Source organism: Babylonia areolata, chromosome 13 (assembly GCF_041734735.1).
Source record: "Babylonia areolata isolate BAREFJ2019XMU chromosome 13, ASM4173473v1, whole genome shotgun sequence".
Lineage (NCBI taxonomy): Eukaryota > Metazoa > Mollusca > Gastropoda > Neogastropoda > Buccinidae > Babylonia > Babylonia areolata.
This window is the reverse complement of record NC_134888.1, coordinates 2,654,989-2,678,722: the sequence shown is the minus strand read 5'-3', so window position 1 is coordinate 2,678,722 and position 23,734 is coordinate 2,654,989. Positions and strand designations below refer to the sequence as shown.

Here is a 23,734-nt window from a genome sequence, read left to right as displayed (position 1 = left end):
AAGAACCCACGGCAACAAAAGTGTTGTTCCTGGCAAAATTCTGTTAAGAAAAATCCACTTTGATAGGAAAAAAACAAAAACTGCACGCAGGAAAAAAAATACAAAAAGAATGGGTGTCGGATCCACTCCACTTACGCATACCCAGATTCAAACTCTCAACTGTTGGCCGCCGTTCTTTCTCTGTCTCTGGACCTTGCAATTGGAATGAACTTCCTCTTTCACTTCGTCAAGTCTCCACACTCAGCTCTTTCAAGTCTGGCCTTAAAACCCACCTCTTCCCAAAATAGCCTCCCTTCCCTGCCTATTCCTTGTCTTTAGTTTCTCCAGTTATGCGTGCGTGAGAATGACTGGTGCGAAAGCGCTTAGATTTGTCTATGCACAAGATTCAGCGCTATATAAGTACCATTATTATTATTATTATTAGTGCAGCGACGCGCTCTCCCTGGGAAGAATAGCCCGAATTTCAAACAAAGAAATCTGTTGTGATGAAAAGGAGATACAATACAATGCAATAATAAACGAATGACAAGGAAACCATGGAACAAAACAAAGCTCCTTTGAAGAAAAATGATAGCAACCAACAGGCCTCCCACCACAGAGCAACACAATTCATTCATCTATCAGTGCACCACGCAAAACGTATTCCAACACTGGCTGCAGAAGAAAATTTGTTAAACCTTTCTGACCACGCAGGTAGTATCAGAGAGAGAGAGAGAGAGAGAGAGAGAGAGAGAGAGAGAGAGAGAGAGAGAGAGAATGTGTGTGTGTGTATATATATATATATATATATATATATATATATATATATATATATATATATATATATATATGTGTGTGTGTGTGTGTACACATTTATACATTTATATAATTTATATGAAATATCTGACTGTTGTAATTCAATCGTTCTGTCTTTTTAATCGTGATATCTAAATTATAACTGTTCTGTGTTGCAGTATATCATATTCTGTGTTGTAATATCACCATATTCATCTACTCTGTGTTGTAATTCATTACATATGGTATTGGGGGATGTGTTTCTGTGAAATGAGGTGGGTATGGTAATTGAGCGTGTGTGTTTGTATATATCATATTTGTGTGAAACAGAAATCAATTATTTCATTATCACACGAATCTTGTGACTACATATTTATGTAGATGTATGTATTTCACTTTTCATTCTGCCCGTCTTTCTTTCAGATGGCTTGATTTAAAGAAGAAAAAAAAAACACCCCCCCAAAAAAAGGAACCAAAAAACAAAAACGAAAACAGTTGTTGCTTATCCAATTACCATCGTGAAATAAAATCTCGACATTTTTTTTTACTATCACATATGATGCTTATTATCTTAACGACAGACTTGTTTCTCTTGCTGATGTACTAATTCTGATTCTCAGATGATGTCAATAACATTTGATGTCATTTCTCTATACCCAGCCAAGCACATGTGCCTATATTGTTAAGTGGTTTTAATGCGTAAGGAGTTCAGAGATGTGTCACTGTAAATTGGGATGTAACAATTCTATGTAATCTCTTGATTACTTAAACACATACATACCTCTTAAATACATTCTTTACGTTTGCATTATCATCATAAACACGATCACGCGTGAATTTCTCCTTGGAGATAATAAAGTTGACTTCATTGAACTTGAGAGATACAAAAAAGATATAAATAGATACAGAGAGAGAGAGAGAGAGAGAGAGAGAGAGAGAGAGAGAGAGAGAGAGAGAACACAAACGCATGCAAGTACACAGGCAGACAGACACACAAACAAAAATAAGAGGAGAAATACAGACAGACACACGCACACGAACGCATGCAAGTACACAGGCAGACAGACACATAGACACAGAAAACAAAAATAAGAGAAATACAAAACATACAGACAGACACACGCACGAACGCATGCAAGTACACAGGCAGACAGACAGACAGACAGACACAGAAAACAAAAATAAGAAAGAGAAATACAAAACATACAGACACACACACGGAGACACACACATCAAGACAGAAACAGACAGAGAAAGAGTGGGAGAGGAACAGAGAGAGAGAGACTCGCACTTTTAATGACCCAGCTGCAAGACATGTTTAAGAGACACACACGCAGCTTCTGTGGGCTTGCAGAAAATGGAAGATTTTCTCAGGTATTTCAAGCTGTGTGTGTGTGTGTGTGTGTGTGTGTGTGTGTGTGTGTGTGTTGGGGAGAGAGAGAGAGAGAGTGTGTGTGTCTATGTGTTGGGGAAGGAGGGAGGGAGGGAGAGAGGGTGTGTGTGTGTGTGTGTGTGTGTGTGTGTGTGCGTGCACGTCTGTGTGTGTGTTGGGGAGGGATGGATGGAGGGAGGGTGTGTGTGTGTGTGTGTGTGTGTGTGTGTGTGTGTGTGTGTGTGTGTGTGTGTGTGTAACTGTTCACTTGTCAGTATCTGAACCTGAACGCGAAGTTCACTGTTCTATTTTCTGCACCAGTTCTATCTTTCTCTGCCTGCCTGTTTGTCAGTCTGTATATCTCCCCCTCCCAGTTACACATGGGGCAAGACTTCTCCTTCCGGTACATAGTAAACCTCCATCTTTCTGTTTGTCTGTATGTATGTCTTTAAGCATCTCTGTCCGTCTGTCTGTCTTTCTCTCGTTTACGTGAACACGAGGATTTCCACATTAAAAACAACATAAATGTACAATGTAAATCAGGTCACTGTCTTTTACCCCGCCATGTAGGAAGCCGTATAACGTTTTCGGGGTATGATGTTTCCATAACCCACTTAACGCGGACATAGACTACCGGGTCTTTGACGTGTGTATCTGACCTTTTGCAAGCGTAAACACACGAAGTGGGTTCAGACACTAGCAGGTCTGTATATCAAGTTGATCTGGGAGATCACAAAGAAAAAAAAAATCTCCACCCTTAACCCGCCAGGCACCGTGACAGGTTTCGAACCCAGGACCCCGATAGAAAGTCCAGCCCTTTAACCACTCGGCTGTCATTTCTGGTGAGCCACTGTGAAGAATACTTTCAGCTGAAACTGACACAGAAACAAAGAGGGGTGGGGCCATGTGTGATGGTTGTGTTTCGCTTGCAATGGTCACTTCAAACACCGAGTTGCTTGTCAGTACATTTGTTCCGTTTCCCCCCTGTCGAGACAGACAGATAGATGGTTAGATAGGTAGATGGATGGATAGAAAGAAAGTTGGATGGGTGAATGGATAGATGAATAGACTGATCGATAGATAAATGATTAGATGTGTAGACAGATAGATGGATGTATAGATAGATAAACATATAAAATGGTGAATGGACAGATGGATATATAGATGAACAGACTGATAGATGAATACATAAATAGAACAGATAGATACAGATGGATAGGCAGATAAACGGACTGACAGGCAGACTGACAGACAGATAGACATAGATTACAACGGAATCGGAAATTTATCCAGTATAATTATGACACAGGCTCTTCCCAAGCGGTGAGTGAGTGTGTGTGTGTGTGTGTGTGTGTGTGTGTGTGTGTGTGTGTGTGTGTGTGTGTGTGTGTGTGTGTGTGTGTATGCGTGTGTGTACAAAAAAAAGTAAACCACAAACAGAGCAAGAAGAAGGGAGACCCCCCCCCCCAAAAAAAAAAAAAAAAAAGGATGAGGGAGATAAAGAGAGAGGGACAGACAGACAGAAAGAGAAAGAGAGAGAGAGACAAAGAGACAGAGAGAGCGAGAAAGAGAGCGAGCGAGCATGGTTTTGGGTTCACGATTGTTGATTGTTATAAAGGACATAACCCCTTTACTGAAGGAGGGGAAACATACAATGAAAACAACAACACTATTGTAGTGCGCTCTGCACAGTTGTAACTGTAATGTTCTCTCTAAAGCTGGAAGAGATAAAAGAATATTCTCTGTATGCCCCCCTCCCACCCCACCCCCTCTGTAGTGCTAGAGAGATCGACCAAGAAAGACAGACGGAGAGAGACAGAGACAGAAAGACATGACTCGAGATCGACCGAGAGAGAGAGACAGAGACAGGGACAAAGACACAGAGATAGACAATGACAGACAGACACAGCAGACAACACACACACACACGCAGAGAGAGAGAGAGAGAGAGAGAGAGAGAGAGAGAGAGAGAGAGAGAGAGAGAAAGAGAGGGACAAAGTCAGACAATGACACACAACAGATCACAGACACACGCAGAGAGAGAGAGAGAAAGGGACACAGGCACAGAGACAGATGGAGAGACAATGACAGATACACACACACACACACACACACGAGAGAGAGAGAGAGAGAGAGAGAGAGAGAGAGACAGACAGACAGACAGACAGAGACATAGTGGAGAGAGTGTGAGAGGGTATGAAAGAAGACGAGAGAGCTGCTTAGCACAGAGGGAGAGATATCAAGAGATAAAAAGTACAGATATATACAGAGACAGAGAGAGAGGGAGAGAGAGAGGGGGGGGGAGGAGAGAGAGTGAAGGGGTGGGAGAGAAAACGAAAGATTTAAAAACAGAGACAGACAGACATGCAGGCACAGAGAAACAGGGAGAGAGAGAGAGAGGGGGGGCAACGGAAACGGAAATTTATTCAGTATATGTCAGAGCCCCTTTCGGAAGGGGTGAGGTATATACAAGCAAAAGGTACACCGCAAGCACAAACATATAGCAAGAGAAAGAAAGGGGAAGGAGAGAGAGAGGAGGGGAAGGAGGGAGAGAGAGGAGGGGAAGGAGGGGGAGAGAGGAGGGGAGGGAGAGAGAGGGGGGAGGAAGAGGGAGGGAGAGAGGGGGAGGAGAGACAGGGGGGAAGAGGTAGGGAGGGAGGGAGGGAGGAGAGAGAGAGGGGAGAGAGACAGAGAGCGTATGACAGAAAGAGAGAAAGATAGAGAAAATGTGTTCCAAATAGTAATGTTCCAAAGTCCTTCAAAAATGTTTCTCTGTACAGTTTACACTCGAACAGTACATGCTTTTTCTTTTTCTTTATTTCATTTCCAATGGACAGACAGACAGAAGGATAGACGGACAGAGGCAGGAAGGAGGAAGGGAGGGGGGAGGGAGAAAGAGAGAGAGGCAGAGAGGGAGACAGACAGGCACAGAGCGAGAGAGACAGGCAGAGAGAGAGAAAGACAGAGACAGAGACAGAGCTGAACTCTTCATTCTGAATTATTTATTGTACAAAGGCCATGGGCCCTAACACAAACAACAGAATGTCGGGGTAGACAGCTGGGGAAAAGGGGTGCTCGCAGTATCAATATTGAAATCATAAACATTTCCAAATGCCATCTATGAAACGTCTTTTGTGTGAATTCCCCCCCCCCCCCCCCCCCCTCTCTTTCGTCGCTTGAGTAAAATCTCGACAATTTCTGGTAATTTTTGTCTTCGTTTTTGTTGTTTTTTTTAAAATAATTTTTATTATTATTATTTTTTTAAATCTATTATTCTTTATTTGAGTAGTGTTCCAAAGTCAGAACTTGTAGAGTCCTTTAGAAATGTTTCTCTAAGGTTTCTGTACAGGTTATGCTCGAACCATAATGTTTTCATTTTCAATAGAACATTTTGCAGCACATCTATCTATCTATCCATCCATATAACATATCTATGCAGAGAGAGTTTAAGAGAGAGAGAGAGAGAGAGAGAGAGAGAGAGAGAGAGAGAGAGAGAGAGAGAATAAAAATGTACACACATATATGCATTTTGCATATGCTTAGTGATGGCCTAGAGGTAACGCGTCCGCCTGGGAAGCGAGAGAATCTGAGCGGGATGGTTCGACTCACGGCTCAGCCGCCGATATTTTCTCCCCCTCCACTAGACCTGGAGTGGTGGTCTGGAAGCTAGTCATTCGGATGAGATAATAAACCGAGGTCTCGTGTGCAGCATGCCCTTAGCGCGCGTAAAAGAACCCACGGCAACAAAAGGGTTGTTCCTGGCAAAATTCTGTAGAAAAAATCCACTTCGATAGGAAAACAAAACTGCACGCAGGAAAAAAAATGGGTGGCGCTGTAGTGTAGCGACGCGCTCTCCCTAGGGAGAGCAGCCCGACTTTCACACAGAGATCTGTTGTGATAAAAAGAAATACAACTCTCTCTCTCTCTATATATATATATATATACAGAGAGAGAGAGAGAGAGGGAGAGAGACAAGGAGAGACAGAGAGAGAGAGACAGAGAGAGAGAGAGTGCTTTAGATGAATGGATTTTATTTTGTGAGGGTAATAGGTTAGAAATTCACACGTTTTATCTTTTATTCAACCCTCGAAAACCGAGAGAAAAACGAAAACGTGTCAAGGAGAAGGACACGGAAAAGGAAAAGGGATGAAAATATATGAGTGATTAAATCAAAAACGACAAACATTTACGACGAGAAGAAGAAAACGGGGAGGGAGAGATAGAGAAACAGACACACACACGCTTTCTCTCTCTCTCATACACACTTGAGAGAGAGAGAGAGAGAGAGAGAGAGAGAGAGAGAGAGAGAGAGAGAGAGACAGACAGACAGACAGACAGACATAGAACTCATGCAGAAGTAGAACAGTGAACTTGGCATAAAGGTTCAGAAAATGTTCCGAAACGCGGTCACAGTCACGCACGTGCTCACAGACAGACACAGGCACACACACAAGCGCTCCCCCCCCCCCCCTTTCTCCCCGCCCACACTGACACACACACACTCACCCCCCTACATACACACACACACACACACACACACAAACACGTACATCCCCCCCCACACACACACACACACGCTCATTCAACTGCAAAAAAACCCAAAAAACAAAAACACACGCACAACAAAACACAGCTTGTGCATGCACGAACGAACACGCTGCATTTGATGCCTTTTAAAAGGGAGACTGCAGAGTCATCTTTCCTTATAACTGTTACTCTGACAGTATGACAAACCCAACTCTACTTAGGGAAGGGGGGGGGGGGGGGGGCTAGGGTGTGGAGCGCACGGAGTGGGTGGGGATAGGTGTGGAGTAGAGGGGTGTGGTTTGGAGGGTTGTGTGTGTGTGGGGGGGTGGGGGTGAAGGGGGGAGGAAAGCAGCAAACGACTCTTAACGATCTTTTCTTTCTTTCTTTCCTTCCTTCTTTCCTCCTCCTCCTCTTTCCTGGCAGTAGAAGATTCTATGAGCTGTGCTGACGGCGTGGCACAATGCAGGAATTTTCTGCTGGAATTTTCCTCCTGGTGCCATTAATAATTCTTCTGTGTCTGCTATGTTTGTGTGTTTGTCTGCTCCCCCCCCCCTTCCGCTCCCCCCACTCTCCCCCTCTCTTCTCTTAAGTATGTGTATCGTTTACTGCATGCGTAAACGGTATCATGTATTAAAAGGCGGCTAGCATTTTCTTAAACGCGTTCTTTACACGAGTTACACATATATATGTTAAATTGGGGAAAACAACGAAATATTAACTTGCTGGAAAATGGCTGTTTTATTCCATTGACAGTTGGCACGAACGCTCCATTTGAGTCCATCCTTTCCTTGCTCCCAATTAACCTTCCATTCTAAACACAAATATGTTACTTTTTGACATGCTTTTTTTTTTCTCAAGGCCTGACAAAGCGCGTTGGGTTACGCTGCTGGTCAGGCATCTGCTTGGCAGATGTGGTGTAGCGTATATGGATTTGTCCGAACGCAGTGACGCCTTCATTGAGCTACTGAAACTGGAAACTGACATGCTTACTTGCAGCCGGCATGAAGACGCAGCTGTAAACAGACCATCCAGTTGTGTTTGTGAACCATATATAGTTTAGGACATCAAAACAAAATCATCTGCAAGATATTTTCCATTTCAGAGATGTTCCCAGATTAATTTGTTGAATAAAAAGAAACAGTTCGGTTCAGTTCACCCGCTCAATGAGGCGTCACTGCGTTCGGACAAATCCATATACGCTACACAACATCTAAGCAGATGCCTGACCAGCAGCGTAACCCAACGCGCTTAGTTGGACAGAAAAAGACCGAATAAAACAGAACACAGTATACATCACCTTAAAACAGGACAGTATACATCACCTTGTTTCACACCTGAAGTACACTGAATATAGTCATATTGTTATATCTGCCTATATGTATCCCTTGCTTTCATATGCATTTCGTATGCATATATATTACTTAAACCATGAACACCAGCTTTAAACTGGATTGACCAGAATATAGTTCTGTTGGCAGAATTGGAGGCTTCCTTGAAATCTATTGAAGCTATATACAATTTACGAATTTTTTGCACCTCAAAATCAATGTTACGATCAAAAGTAGAGGAGTTGCGTTTGAATCCTGTGTTTTGTGTGTGTGTGTGTGTGTGTGTGTGTGTGTGTGTGTGTGCACGTGTGTGCGCGCGCGCACGTGCGTCCGCGTGTGTGTCGGTGTGTATGAAACAGTGTTTCGTAGGAAAGAGTAAACATAGGAAAGAGCGAGAGAGAAAGAGGAAGAGAGAGGTGGGGTGGGGTGGAGGGGAGGGACGAGGAGATAGGGTAAAAAGTACGAACTGGGGGTGCAAAGAGTTTGTCCATGTGTGAAAGAAAGAAAGATGGGAAGAGCAAGGAAAAAAAAAACACACGAAGAGACGACCATAAAGCACTGAAGGCAGACAGGAGAAAACTGACACAGACATAGCACAATCTACACACCAATCTTATTAACAGCGGTGATTTATGAGAGAGAGAGAGAAAGAAAGAAAGAAAAGAAAGACAAGAAACCATGAAATAAAAAAGAAGAAAGGAAAGGAAATAAAGAAATATGAATCAAACAAAAAGAGAAGGGAAAGGAGGGAGAGAGAGAGAGAGAGAGAGAGAGAGAGAGAGAGAGAGAGAGAAGAGAACAACAGAGAGAGAGAGAGAGAGAGAGAGAGAGAGAGAGAGGAGGGGGTAGAGAGAGGGGGGGGGGGAGGACAGAGAGAAACAAGAAAACAGAAGAAAAAAAGAAATAAGCAGGAGTAGGAAGTGAAAAAAAAAATGACGCCAACTACGACGACGAACAACAACAATACGCAGCAGCAGCAGCAACAGGAGGAGGACGAGGAGGAGGAACAGGAAGAAGAGTAGGTGGAGAAAGCAGCAACAGCATCAACAACAAAACACGTCTATATACTCACAGAAGGAGGAGGAAGAACAGGGAGGAGTGGAGAAGGGAGGAGTGGAGAAGGGAGGAGTGGAGAAGGAGGAAGGAGGAGGAAGGAAGGAGTGGAGAAGGAGGAAGGAAGGAGTGGAGAAGGAGGAAGGAAGGAGTGGAGAAGGAGGAAGAAGGGAGTGGAGAAGGATGAGTGGAGGAGTAGAGGAGGAAGAAGTGGAGAAGGGGGAAGAAGGAAGGAGTGGAGAAGGAGGAAGAAGGAAGGAGTGGAGAAGGAAGGAGTGGAGAAGAAGGGAGTGGAGAAGGAAGGAGTAGAGAAGGGGTGGAGAAGGAAGGAGTAAAGGTGTGGAGAAGGAAGGAGTAGAGAAGGGGTGGAGAAGGAAGGAGTAAAGGTGTGGAGAAGGAACAGAAGAAGAAAAGAAGAAGAAACAACAGGGAAGGTGAACAGGAGGAGGAGGAGACACGACCAACAGCAACACTAACAACAGAACACGTCTATATATACCTACTCACAGAACAACAACACGTAGCAGAAAAAGAAGGGGGGTGAGGAGGAGGAGGGGACAGAGGAGGAAGAGTAGGAGCAGGAGAAGCAGAAAGGCAACACCAAAACACACACACACCACTAACGACAGAACACGTCTATATACTCACAGCCACTTGACCGAGGAGCTTCTCTCCACGCACCAGAGCAGCATCAGGAGCGAGAGGAACACGACAAATCCATCCACCAGCATCCAAGGCCTCATGGCTGCTGCAACTCTCCGCGCTCCCCCTCCCCTTCCCTTTTCTCCCCCTCCTACACACACCCTCTTCCTCCACCACTACCACTTCCACCACCACAAACCCTTGTAGCGGTAGAAAAAAGAAAAAAAAAGAAAAAAGGCACCAGTGGCTATAGGTCAGTACGTATTTCGCGCACTTTCACTTCGAAGTCACTTCTTTGTTTTGTTTTCCTTTTTTTTTGTTTTTTTTTTGGTCAGGCTTGAAATTGTTCTTGTGACGTATCTCTTGATGACGTTTTGTATGTGTCTGTGGGTGACGTGTTTAGTTATCACCGCCAGTGACTTTCTTTTTTGATGGGCGATGTTCCTGGAAGAACACGGCGCGAGCGAAGAAAAGTGTAGGTTTCAAACTTAGTTTTTCTCCGAGTACAAACGTGGTTCTTTATTCATGAATTGTTCATGACATTCAGCGAGATATGAATTCCTTCACAAGCTTCTTGACCCGATCTTTTTCCACAAGTTTAGATTTGTTGGTGTTTCTATATTTGAGAATTTGTGGTGAATGATGCTATGACGTTGTCATCTGTGACGTAATGTGATGACATCACACGTGAGTTTTTTTTTTCTTTTTCACTCGAGGAAGAGATTCTACGTGCCACGTAAGCCGTAGTCAATGCAATGCGTGGTTCTTGGGGCAAAAGATAAAATTGGAACGTTGAAACACATAGGATAATTGATTCTGTTGATGTGTTTTTTTTCTTTATTATTTTTTGTTGTCTTTTTTTGTGACGTTTAAACTTAAGACATCAGGACTTTTGCTATATTTGATTACTGGTTGCAGTAACCTTTTCCTTTATTACGTCAGTTGAGAACGATCGTGTTTTAACGCGAAACCGTCGGGAATTTAATTTCGGAGACTGAAGAACCAAGTGTCCTTTAAAAAAAACAACACGCGAAACGATTACACAATCGTTGATTGGATTATAAAGAACGTCTCCATCTTTGTGACGCTATCTCACACATTATATCACCACAGTTTGGTGTGTGTTCCGAGTTCTAATGTTTCTTGAACGACGTAATCATCATCATCACGTGACGTATTCACAATAATTTATGACATAATGACGTACTCACAAATTTGACCTCATCGCCACAGTTTATGCGCCTGGCCGCGCAGATTCAAGTCATTTTGACGTCACTGTCTCAGCGCTGACGTCGTTTTCACATTATCACTGTGGGTATTACGTGTCATCTTCCGTTGATGAAATTTTCATTTGTGAAGCGTGGTCGATGTCCTTGTCCACCTGTAAAACGCCATACCTTGGCGTTTTGTATGTGACACCTTCGGGTGTAATCGATGTTCAATGCCTCGTCCTCAGAATCTTTCTCACCTATGACGTTTTATTGATGACGCTTTCACTGATGACGTTTCCTCCCCCAGTGACGTTTATATCTGGAAGTAGTGATGTCTTCGTCAATATTCCTGAGGTTTTCACATTTTTAACCAATGACGTTAACTGTTTTTTTGTTGTTGTTGATACTTCATATGTGTGTGTGTGCGTGTGCGTGTGCGCGCGCGTGGATGTATTTGTGCGTCTGTGCAGATGGACACATTTTTCCATGCAATGACGACGACGACAACTATGACGGTGACGATGCAGATGATGATGGTGATGATAACGATATTGATATAATAATGATAATGACACGACTATTACCACTACTGCTGCCGCTACAACAGCGACTACTAGTAGTGATAATGCTACCACTACTACGACCACTACAACTACTACCACTCATGATGATGATGACGATGATTATGATAAAGATAATGATAATAGTAATAATAGTAGTAGTAGTAATAATAATAATAATACAGCTGCTGCTACAACACTCATGATGATGGCGATGATGATAAAGATAATGATAATAGTAATAATAGTATTAGTAATAATAATAATACTGCTGCTGCTACAACAGCAACTACTACTAGTAATGATAATGCTACTACTACTACTATCACTCATGATGATGAAGATAAAAGTATATTCAAATGCGCGCTGTCTCCACAGCATGCGATCTGAGAGCGATAGCAACAAGTATCATTAATTAAGGGAAAAATGATCTATGAAATTTTGAATTGTGATTTTTCTTTTTCTATCTTCTTTGGTTGATAGATATATATATATATATATATATATATATATATATATATATATATATATATATAGAGAGAGAGAGAGAGAGAGAGAGAGAGAGAGAGATCCTGATTCCATCTTTGGGTTTACAATTTTGTCACATTGACATGGCATCTCGTTAGTGATTCTATGCCACATTGTTACACATTCATTCAGACGTCATGCACAAAGATGGATTTATATATATGTATACATACACACACACACACGCACATACACACACACATATATATATATATATATATATATATATATAAATTAACAATGAATTCTGAGGCTTTACAAGCAAGAAGGGCACATTAATAAGTGTGCTTTGATTATGGAACCGTCCATGACGGGGAAAAAAAGCAAGTAAACAATAAAAGCGTTTTTATAGGCTTTGGATTTGTAAGAACAAATTTAGCGAGATCCCCCCAGTCCCCAGAAGATTAGTGAATAGATATACAATTTAAAAAAATAAATAAATAAATGAACGAATAAATAAACAAATATAAATAAATAGATAAAAGAAAAATAAATGAAGCAAACAAATAGATAAACAACTAAACAGATTACATAAAACATAAATGAATAGAATAGAACAGAATATGTCTATTACCAAGTGTACCGGAGTCACAAGGAATAGATAAATGAATAGAAAAAAAAAGAATAAACAAATAAACAGGCAAATGAATAAATAAATATTACATAAAACATAAATGAATAAGAAACGAAGAAACAAAGAAATAAAAAGCGTAGAGAAACCCATACCTTGCCGCCTGTTAGCGATTTAGGATCAAGGAACTCGACTGGGTTTGCTTCACTCTGTGCTCTTGTTAATTTTTTTATCTGTGCGCTGAACATGGTTTAAAAGCGCCAAGCAGCTAAAGCTTGGAGTTGTCTGCTCTTCCGTTGTTTTATACTTAAACAAGAGAGGCAAGGCCTTCAAGACTCACTTGTGATAAATTAAGTCCCCTAGCATTAATTACAGAGTAATTTCCCTTTTTTACTAACTGCACCAAAACGTTTGCAAAAAAATAAAAAAATTCCATGCTTAGCAAAAGAAGTTCCTGTTTGAACAAAAAATGATAACTCCTCTTGTTGAGTCAGAATAAGAGGTCAAAGTGCCAAGTTTAGAGAATACAAAAAAATATAAATGTAACAGTATATGCAGTTTGCATATAATTAGGCTTCTTTTTTTTCTTTTCTTTTTTTGTGCCCATCCCAGAGGCGCAATATTGTTTTAAACGAGATGACTGGAAAGAACTGAATTTTTCCTATTTTTATGCCTAATTTGGTGTCAACTCAAGTATTTGCCGAGAAAATGTCAATGTTAAAGTTTACCACGGACACAGACACACACAGACAACCGAACACCGGGTTAAAACACTCACTTTGTTTACACAAATGAGACAAAAAAGTTGTTCTTTGTGTTAACTGCTTAATAAGAGAACTTATGGTGGCTTTTTTTTTTTTTTTTTTTTTTTAAGTTTATTGATTGATTCATGTTCATCTGTCTGTCATCTGACAAAACATGTCAGTTTGTTATTGTATTTTCTAAAATCTTCAGTTTTGTTTATTGCATAGATACTGGCTGTGCCTTAGTGTTGCATGTAAATTTAATGATTAAGAAATCTAAAAAAAAATCTAGTCCTTGTTCAAAAGGTCTTCGGAGACGTATATGCAGATAATGCAAAAATTCCTCCGTGTATTTGTGAGTTTAAAGAAAAACAGGGCGCTTTTCTGTTTCAAAGCATTTACCTTCGTCACAATACTATATCAAGTATTACATCAAGTGCCTCTGCTACTATTACTACTACAACTACTAACGATAGTAACGATTAACGAATTATGTATATTTCATCTTCACATGCTGATTGGAACAAAATATGTCAAAGGTTATAGTGACGGCAACTGGCAACAACAATAGCACCAAACAGCAGCAATAATAAATATAATAAATATTGATGAAATAAATTTGGTTACGTTTCATTGGAAAACCCCGGCAGTTTTTATCGTGTGTTGGACAAAATTATTGTAACCATTTAAGTCAAAGCTTTCAACAAGAGTACCGTTTCTTCCGTTTTATCGATTTATTTGTGTATTTATTTTTATTTAATTCTTTTCAATCATTTTTTTTGGGTGGTGGTGGGGGTGGTTATGCTTGGTTTATCATATCATACTCATCTATTTTCTGTTTGTTTAATGAGGGTTTTTTTTTTTGGTTTTTTTTTTGTTGTTTTTTGTTGTTTTTTAGGGGGCGGGGGGCAGGGAGGGAGAGAGGGGTGGAGGGGTCTGTGGGGATGGGGAAAGGTGGGTTGATAATGATCATACGGCTGAATGTGTGGGTTGTGGGTGGTGGTGTGGGGTACGCGAGACAGGGAACCACTTCTGCTGCTCGAAAATTAGCATTGCGTTGCACTGCATTGTATTGCATTGCGATGGATTTATTGCATTGTATATTGCATTACGTTAGATTGTATTGCACTGGATTGCATTGTATCCCCTTGTATTGTATTGCATTGCTTTTCGGTCATGACAGATTCCTTTGAAATTCGGGCTGCTCTCCATGAGGAGAGCGCATCGCTACACTGCAACCCCCCATCACCCCCAACCCCCTTTTCTTTTTTTTGTGTCTAATATCAAAACACACTTAAGACAGTGGATTTTTACTGCAGAATTTTGTCAGGGACAACCCTTTCGTTGCCGTGGGTTCTTTCACGTGCGCTAACTAACCGCACACTACACACGGGGTCTCGATTTATCATCTCATCCGAGTAACTAGCGTCCAGACCACCAAGTCAATGTGAAGCGGATACGGAGAACAATCTACCGAGCGTGGAGACTCGATGCCGCATGCTCTCGCTTCTCATGGCGGACGCGTTACCACTAGGCCACCACTCCACAACTACTTTTTCCGTGGGGGAGGGGGGGGGGGGAACTACCACCACCGACAACGACAGCTACAACAGTAAACCGGGCGCCGCCTCACTTCAAGCCATAAGGGCTGACTGCTTGACGTAGGATATGAAATTAAGGAGAGTATCAATGACAATAATAAAGCCAGGCCCTGGTGTCTATTCGAGGAGGTAGAAGCATATTAAAAAAAAATAAAAAAAAGAGAAAAAAGGTCTTCGTTTTTAAAACTTTTAACCATAAAACCAGTATTATACGCTGGCTGATAGCAGTGCGAGTAGAGGAATGGCGATACTATAAAGTGAACCACACACCCACACACACATATATGTACGAATATATATGAATGTATATATACACACACACAGAGAAAAGTCATTTAGCTGTAAGATGATCAGACTGGCAAATGTTGCCTAGCTACACTTCTGGAGTTAAGACATTTGTGTTCTCCCAACTTTTATTTAACATTGTGTATTTGGAAACGTTTGTTCTCGGCATGAAGATTATTTTGCAGTAATCCTCCATACTCCAATAGGAGAGAAAGGGTAATTAAAACTTGAAACTACTGCTAGCGACCATGCACAACCCAGCACTGCCAACTGCACTTGAGTATCCGATGATGAAGAGGGATGGGACTTCTTTATCTTCTCTCTCTCATATGTTAATTTATTCATTTCTTCTTTTATATATATATATATGTGTGTGTGTGTGTGTGTATGAAGGTATGTCAGTGCAAATGCATGTGTGTGGATGTGGGTGGGAGTGTAGATGAGAGAGAGTGAGTGAGTGAGTGAGTGAGCGAGCGAGCTTGTGCACGTGGGTGTGAACACTTTGGAGCGGGAGAATGAAATAAAAATGTGACAATACAAGCGTACTTGGGGTAGGGGGATGAGGTGGGGGGGGGGGGGATCTGAATGGGGGTCTGCGTGCATGCATGGATGTCTATGTAGGGGATGGGTGGGGGATACACGTCTGAGTGTGTGTGTGTTAAAACATTGAGAAATTGATATTGAAATTTGGTAAATTGATTTGTTAAATATGTCCTTTTTAACTTCATGTCATTGGGTTTTTTCTAATTTGATTTTCTTTGTGTTGCTCAATTGATATTTATTCAAATGGTTGCTAAAATGTCGGTACAACAAAAAGTTAATCTGACAACAATGGTTTCGGTCAGTCAGTCTTCTTTCCCTTATTTCCTTCCTTCCTTTCTTCTTTGCTACCTCTTCTTGTTTTCGATGTTTTTTTGTGAGCGCATGGTGGAAAGAAGCTGGTAGATTATTCTTTGATCCAACAAAACAAAAAAAACCATAACAAATTTAGTTCGTTCTCTGCTGTCAGTCAGTCTGCTTTTCTTGCATATCGTTATGAGTTTGGTTTCTTTGTGGTATCGTAGGGGCGGGGGCGGGTGGGGGTGGGGGGCTGAGTTGAAGAAAGAAAACACACAAATGCCTATCTTTCATTCTGGAATATATCATGAAGAATTTGTCACTGACCCCCCCACCCCACACATCCCTCCACCTTCTGTCTCTGAATGAAGTTGTATCTGAATGGAAGCCCGAGTGTCTGGGAGCGTGAAGTTTCAAACGATCATGCAAATTACACGAGACGTGTTCACAACTATGCTTTGTTCTTTCTCGCCCCTCTTGTCTGAAGGGCGTTACGTCTATGAATGGGCAACGAAAACAAAAGCAAAACATCCCCACCAGAAAAAAAAGTCTCCCTCTCTCTGTCTGTCCCTTTCTCGGTCTCTTTCTTTCACCCCTTTTCCAATATCACACACCCTTTTTTGTTTTTTTTATCTCCTTTCTCCCTGTCTTTGTGTGGTGTGTGTAGTTGCTTTGTCCGTCTCTTCCACCCTCTTTTGTATCTCCCCCTCTCACTCCCCCCCCCCTTTCTCATTCCTCCACTATCCACCCCATCCCTCCCTCCGTATCCTCTCTTGCACTCTCCAAGCCAGCCTCCCCCCCCCCCCCCTCCTTCCCTCCGTCTGCCCCATCCCCGTCCATCTCACAGCCCACGTCTCTCCCTCTGCACTCACCCTCCCGCCTGCACCAGTCCCCCCCTCTCTTTTTATCTCCTTCCCTCTCGTGTGTGTGTGTGTGCATGTGTGTGTGTGTGCATGTATGTGTGTGCGCGCGTGCGTGCATGCGCCTGTTGAATACGATATATTCGAACAATGAGGGGATAGGAGACAGTGTGCGTGCGACAGAGAGAGAGAGAGAGAGAGAGAGAGAGAGAGAGCAAGCACGTGTGCTCCCTCTTTCTCCTATCCCTCCTCTCCCCTCCCCTTCCCTCTCTCTCGCTTTCTTGCGTCGGGGGAAAAAAACACCAAACACCAACCGACCTTGGGACAGGAGGCAATAAATTCCAACAGCACTCACTGCCACACCTGACGTTTACCTGCTTACCTGGCGAACTGTTCAGCAGGCACGGGAGGGAAGCAGGAGAAGGGACTCAACCCAACCCAACCTTGCCATACCCACCTCTACCATGCACTACCCTAAACTACCTTGCCATACCCACCCCTTCCCAACTCAACCCTACCTTGCCCTACCCAACTCTACCCTATTATGCCCTACCCAGCCCCACCCTATCGCTCCCACCCTACCCTAACAAACTAACTCTTTGCGGTTTACCTCTTTCCTTCAGCTAGTATGAAAAAAGGTTAAATGTGCTACAGCTTACTGTCGGGCCCCAGGGACAGCGAAGTCATATCCATTGTATCCAGGTCTCGGTCTAGAAGGCGGGGCCCAATCCTCTCTTTCCGCCACTTTTTATGACCTTCCCCGGCCTAAACCAGGTACCCATTCACACTTGGGGAGTCGGGGAGTGATGACATTCGGGAGTACGAGTAGTAAAGTGCCTTTAACCCAAGGACAGCAACCCCAAGCCGAAACAATGGACTCAAACTCTGGTCCCTGGATCAGTATTCTGTCCAATGCCGGACCGTCCCTGCCGCGGCGCATTAATTAACGAAATAATGTTGGAGTGATGGCCTAGAGGTAACGCGTCCGCCTTGGAAGCGAGAGAATCTGAGCGCTCGCGCTGGTTCGAATCACGGCTCAGCCGCCGATATTTTCTCCCCCTCCACTAGATCTTGAGTGATGGTCTGGACGCTAGTCATTCGGATGAGACGATAAACCGAGGTCCCGTGTACAGCATGCACTTAACGCACGTTAAAGAACCCACGGCAACAAAAGGGTTGTTCCTGGCAAAATTCTGTAGAAAAATCCACTTCGGTAGGAAAAACAAAAATGCACGCAAAAAAAGGGGGGGGGGGGGGGGGTGGCGCTGTAGTGTAGCGACGCGCTCTCCCTGGGGAGAATAGTCCGAATTTCACATATTGAAATCTGTTGTGATAAAAACAAATACAAATACGCAGAAACTCTCTCCTGAAATGGATGACCCTTGTCCCTCAATATCATATATCCTGCAGCTGACACGCACTTATTTTATTTTACTTTTTTTTGTTTGTTTAATTTTACTTATTTACTATTTCAGTCTGTATTAGAAGACCTAGTCCTGTATAAATCCTGCAGTTGATGAACTTATTTTAATAGATTTTCGTTTACTTTTACTTTTTATTTACTCTTAATTCATTACTTAAACTATTCATTTTTGTACCTTGTTTTACTTCATGTCAATTTAGTTTCCCTCAAGGCCTGACTAAGCGCGTTGGGTTGCGCTGCTGGGCAGGCATCTGCTCAGCAGATGCGGTGTAGCGCATAATGGATTTGTCCGAACGCAATGAAGCCTCTTTGAGAAAATGAACGGCACTGACAGTGCGGGAGAGGAAAAAAAAAAGTGAAACACAAACAGCGTTTACCGAAGTAATGGACGAAGCCAATACTACTTTCAGTTCAAGGAGACTAACAATTTCAGTGTTTACTGGGGAAACTGAATCCGTTATCAGTCTTCACACCCCGAAAACAGTATGGCTGCCTACATGGCGGGGATAAAGACTGTCACACACGTACGTAAATAGCCACTCGTGCATGAGTGAACGTAAGAGTCACAGCCCACCAACGAAGGAGAAGGAGGAGAAGGCGGAGGAGGAGAAGGAAAAGGACAAGAAGCAGAAGGAGAAGGAGGAGAAGAAGAGAAAGGAGGAGGAGGTGGAGAAGAAGGACGAGGAGGAGAAGGATGGGGAGGAGAAGGAGGATCAGAATGAGGAGGAGGAGGTGGAGGAGGAGAAGGATGAGGAGGAGGAGGTGGAGGAGAAGAAGCAGAAGAAGAAGCAGAAGAAGAAGCTATCATTCTTCGACTGGGAAGCTAGTTACTTCTACCAATAACATTATGATACCGTAACCTATTAAAAATCAGTGTTTGTAACGCACCGAAAACGCCCTGGACAGACCCAGTCAATTTAACGCTTGGAACTCTACTCAGTCAAACGTTTATGTGTAACTTTACAACTTTTGATAAAAAAAACCAACAGGAAATATTTCCAATGCAACTGTCTGAGTAAAATATTCAATTCCGCTTGTAAATATATGCTTTTTGCTCTACTATGACTTGAATAAAACAGACAAAACTTTTGCCCATCGATGACATATAAACAGAGATTCAACCAAACACCAGTCTCTGCAATTGCTCACCTGAAACTTAACCAGTTGATGGACCACTTCGGAAGGCGGTCTCCCTCTCGAGTCCAATACCAAGTGACTCACACGTGTTCTGCTCTACAGTCGAACAGCTGGTGAGCAGTGTTCAAAAGGTGTCACACGCACGGTGCGTTTTCCACGTGATTTTAATGCATCCCCCCCCCCTCTGCCCCCTCCCCCCTCCTCCCCTCCCCCCTCCACCGCCCGCGCACTCTCCAGAATAATCCCACACATGCACACCGTTGCAGATTACTGGAGTTTTTCTCTCTTTTTTTTTCTTTTTTTTTTCTTTTTTTTGTGTGTGTGTGTGTGTGTGTGTGTCTTCCGAAACTTCAACCAGTCAGTTTCTGTCTTACGTTCTAATAGACTGCAATTTTTTTTTTTTTAATTAAAAAAAAAAAAAAAATTTTTTTTTTACAAATTAGTGTTTGATCGGAGTACTTTGAATCTTCCATCGCTTCCAATTAGCTTGTTATCAAATTCGGTTCGTTAAAACCATAGAAATAACATTACGAATCAATCAATCTCTAGTGAAGGGTAGTACTTTAATTCTTCTATAGTTTCTATCGTTTATATCTGCCTGTTTTGGCCTGCTTAGTTTATTACCCAGCTCAATAACACTATAAATCTGTAACATTACAAGTTAATCTTTAAGGGGGCGTTAGGGGGGAGGGGGGGGGGATTTGAATATTCCACAATAGTTTACCCATTACCCTCAGTTCAATTAAACCAGACAACAGTCACATTACAAATTAATCTTTACTGGGGCACTTTCAGTCTTCAAGAATTTCTAATTTTCTATTGCGCATCCAGCGTCCTTACTTAAAAGCTGCGTTGACACACAAAAAACAAATGATCAAAAGTCTTGTTCACTATGTAGCCCGTGGATGCATATTCAGCTATTATACTCTTGTACACATTGTGCACGTGCTATTTTTCTTTCTTTCTTTTCTTTCTTTTCCATTGACAAAAAACAACAACAACAAAAAACAAACAAACAAATACCCCCCCCCCCCAAAAAAAAAACAACAACAACAAAAAAACACAACAAAAAACACACAAAAAAAACAAACAAAACAAACAAACAAACAAAAACAAAAAAACTCAAACCACCTTGTTGATGTTCATTCTTATACTCAAAAGTACATGGGACAGTAATTATAGTTCAGAGATTTTTGTCAATTGTATCGTTATCATTATCATTATTATTATTATTATCATCATCATCATCTATTATTATTATTATTGTTATTATTTGTCAATTGTATCGTTATCATTATTATTATTATTATCATCATCATCATCATTTATTATTATTGTTATTATTATTATTATTATATATTACCATCATCATCATTCATTATTTAATCTATTCATCTTTTTTTCTTTTCTATTTTTTTATTTATTCTATATATATATATTTTTTTTTTCATAAGATCACATTGGACATGTTCGCTGCAGAAACGTTTATGTAAAAATTAATAATCCGTTATTATAGATTTCATCCTCTTGCAAAAAAACAGTTTCTTTTCACAGCTTTTGTGAAGGAAGGAAAAGCAGGAAGAAAAGAGAGAATAAGAAAGAATGGAAGAAAAAGTTTTTGTTGATGGTGATCGTTTATGTATTTATAGTCTGTTCATCAGAGATGATGATGATGTTAGACTGGAAATAAATGATACTTATATAATTATTAATATCAATATCATCATCATCATCATTAGTAGTAGTAGTAATATTTGGATTATTGTCATTTCTATCATTGCGATGATGATTGTTATCATTAATTATCAATCATCATTCCTGTATATTCAAATGAAAAGGGGGCGGTTGATGTGGAAGGGTGGTGGGGGTGGGGTGGGGGGGGGTGTGAAGGGGAGGGGAGTGAGGAAGGAAGAGAGAGAGAGAGAGAGAGAGAGAGAGAGAGAGAGAGAGAGAGAGACAGAGACAGAGAGACAGACAGAGAGAGAGAGAGAGAGCAGAATGTGGAAAAGATAGAGTAGAAAATTTAAAATGGAGAGGGTGAGTGTCAGTGATTGGAGAAAGAAAAAAACCCATAATATTGGAAGGGGGTGTGTGAGTGGGGGAGGAGGGAGGGAGGGGGATACAGGGGTAGGGGTTGGGGGGTGGGGGAAGCGGGGATTAGGACAGAAAAATAATCGATAATCAAAATATCGTATGCACTACTTTTGTAGATTATTATTTGTTGACATACTCACAAGAGTTGCATAATGACACTGCACTGACGATGATGACGATTATATTAGCAATGATACTAATAGTAATGATAGCGATGATGATGATATTAAAATAATAATCATATAGTGATAATGACAGTGATGATGATAATGATGATAATGATAATAATGATGATGATGATAACAACAGCAATAATAATAATTATAATGACAGTAGTAGTAGTAGTAGCAGCAGCAGCAGCAGCAGCAGCAGTAGTAGTAGCAGTAGAAGTAGTAGTAGTAATGCTGCTGCTGATAATTACAATGATAATAATTTTCGATGATGGCGTTTGGGGGTAGTATAGTGGCAATGTGGTGGAATGGTAATAATCTAAACATATTTCTAAAAAGTCGACATACATTTAGAGATGACTTGCTTATTTCCAAAGAAAATCTATCAGGCCTGTCTATTTTCATACATGCACTGGATTTACACATCATCATGTGGGATGGAAAGTGATGATATTTTCTTTTGACTTGACTGTTAGACGGTTGAGGCCCCGTCAAGGGCCTGTTCGTCGTCCGAGATCTATTTACTTATGTGCATGCGACGTGCGGGCATTGGCAAGTACAAAGGTGGTGGTGGTTAACACTGGCAGGCAGGAACATACACTGAAGGCAGCTCAGTCCAGTTGCTGTCCAGGCGGCTTTTAAAAAGTCAACAGATGGTGCCACGACTATTACTACCACTGCTACGACAATAATAACGGTAGCAGGATAATAATAATAATAATAATAAGAAGAAGAATGATGATGATGATAAAAGTAATAATGATAATGATGATGACGACAAAAATGATAACAGAAACATAGTAGGATTGATAACAATAACAACGACAGTAAAAACGATACTGATGATGATGATGATGATCGATAATGACGGAGACGACGACATCGAAGACAACTGATGACAACATTGTCAACAACAACAACAACAAGAAAAACAACAACAAGAAAAACAACAACAACAAGAACTCACCACAACGACAACACAACATTGAAACTGTTTCCCCACAACATTTTAAAATAAACTGACCAGCTCTTAACAGCGGACAACATAAGTGATATCAATCAATGAAACACAGATCCAATGCTCAGTCAAATCAAATCAAATCATTCTCATTTTCTAACTGCTCAAACAGCGGACAGATTGACAAACGCACAAACCTGCAACCCGACGATTAGAATATCAATAATTCCAGTCAGTCACCCATTGCCGTTCAGTTTTGACTCCAGAAAAAATAAATCAAAACAAACTCTCAAGCATACGGCGAAATTCCTACAATCATAATCAATTCAGTCACGATCACATCGCTTTTAGAAGATATTCTTTTCCAATTCCATGATCAAAACTCTTCGGCGAACCACTTGAGATTTCAACCAACACGACACACACAACAGAATAATCCCATGGTGGAGTAAAACCGGTATCAGGAATTACACCGAAAAAAACAACAACAACAAAACAAAAAACAACTGAAAAACGAACACAATGAAAAAACTTTCAGCACCGTTCAAATAAAATAACACTGAGCACTTGAAAAAAAAAGAAGAAAATAATAAAATAAAACAAACTAATCACCTCTAACTTTCCGTGAAAAGTAGCAACTTGCTGAACGTTTTTTTTTTTATAAAAAAAAACCTCTGGTGTTTTTGAAAAAAACACAACAGCTGAAAGAGTTTTCCCAGCGAAATCCCCGTGGTATGTTTCAACGTCTCACAACCGTCAAGACTTTGTGTGAAGAAAACGGAGCAGAGGTAACGCTTTTTGAAGTGCCGGCGAGAGGGACTCAACTTCGACTGTGAACACAGGAGGAGAGAGAAAGAGAGAGTGAGAGGGAGAGGGAGGGGGTGAGAGGGAGAGGGAGGGAGAGAGAGTGTGTGTGTGCGTGTCTGTGTGTGTTGAGCCTCGGACTATAACGCAGCTCCGCCGGTGACGTAACTGCTGAGACTGAAGACAGTAAAAAAAAAAAAATAAATAAATAAAAAAAAGAAAGAAAGAAAAGTACCCTGCGTAAGTCAGTCGCGCG

General features: G+C 41.5%; 1 protein-coding gene across 3 annotated transcripts in view; it reads right to left on the bottom strand.

The window, feature by feature from the left end:
* The window catches only part of LOC143288783 (protein Wnt-11b-2-like), an 86,159-nt gene extending 62,626 nt beyond the window's left edge, over positions 1 to 23,533 (bottom strand). The window contains exons 1-3 of one of the 3 annotated variants that reach the window (XM_076597416.1): positions 23,287 to 23,533; positions 22,872 to 23,071; positions 9,703 to 11,226 (exon numbers count right to left, since the gene is read on the bottom strand). In XM_076597416.1, coding sequence (XP_076453531.1) covers positions 9,703 to 9,797 — 95 coding nt within the window. In that variant the 5' untranslated portion in view covers positions 9,798 to 11,226; positions 22,872 to 23,071; positions 23,287 to 23,533. Of the gene's footprint in view, positions 1 to 9,702; positions 11,257 to 22,871 lie in introns of all 3 variants that reach the window. The other 2 variants (XM_076597415.1, XM_076597414.1) reach the window with 2 other exon arrangements.
* Between the last annotated feature and the right edge of the window lie 201 nt (positions 23,534 to 23,734).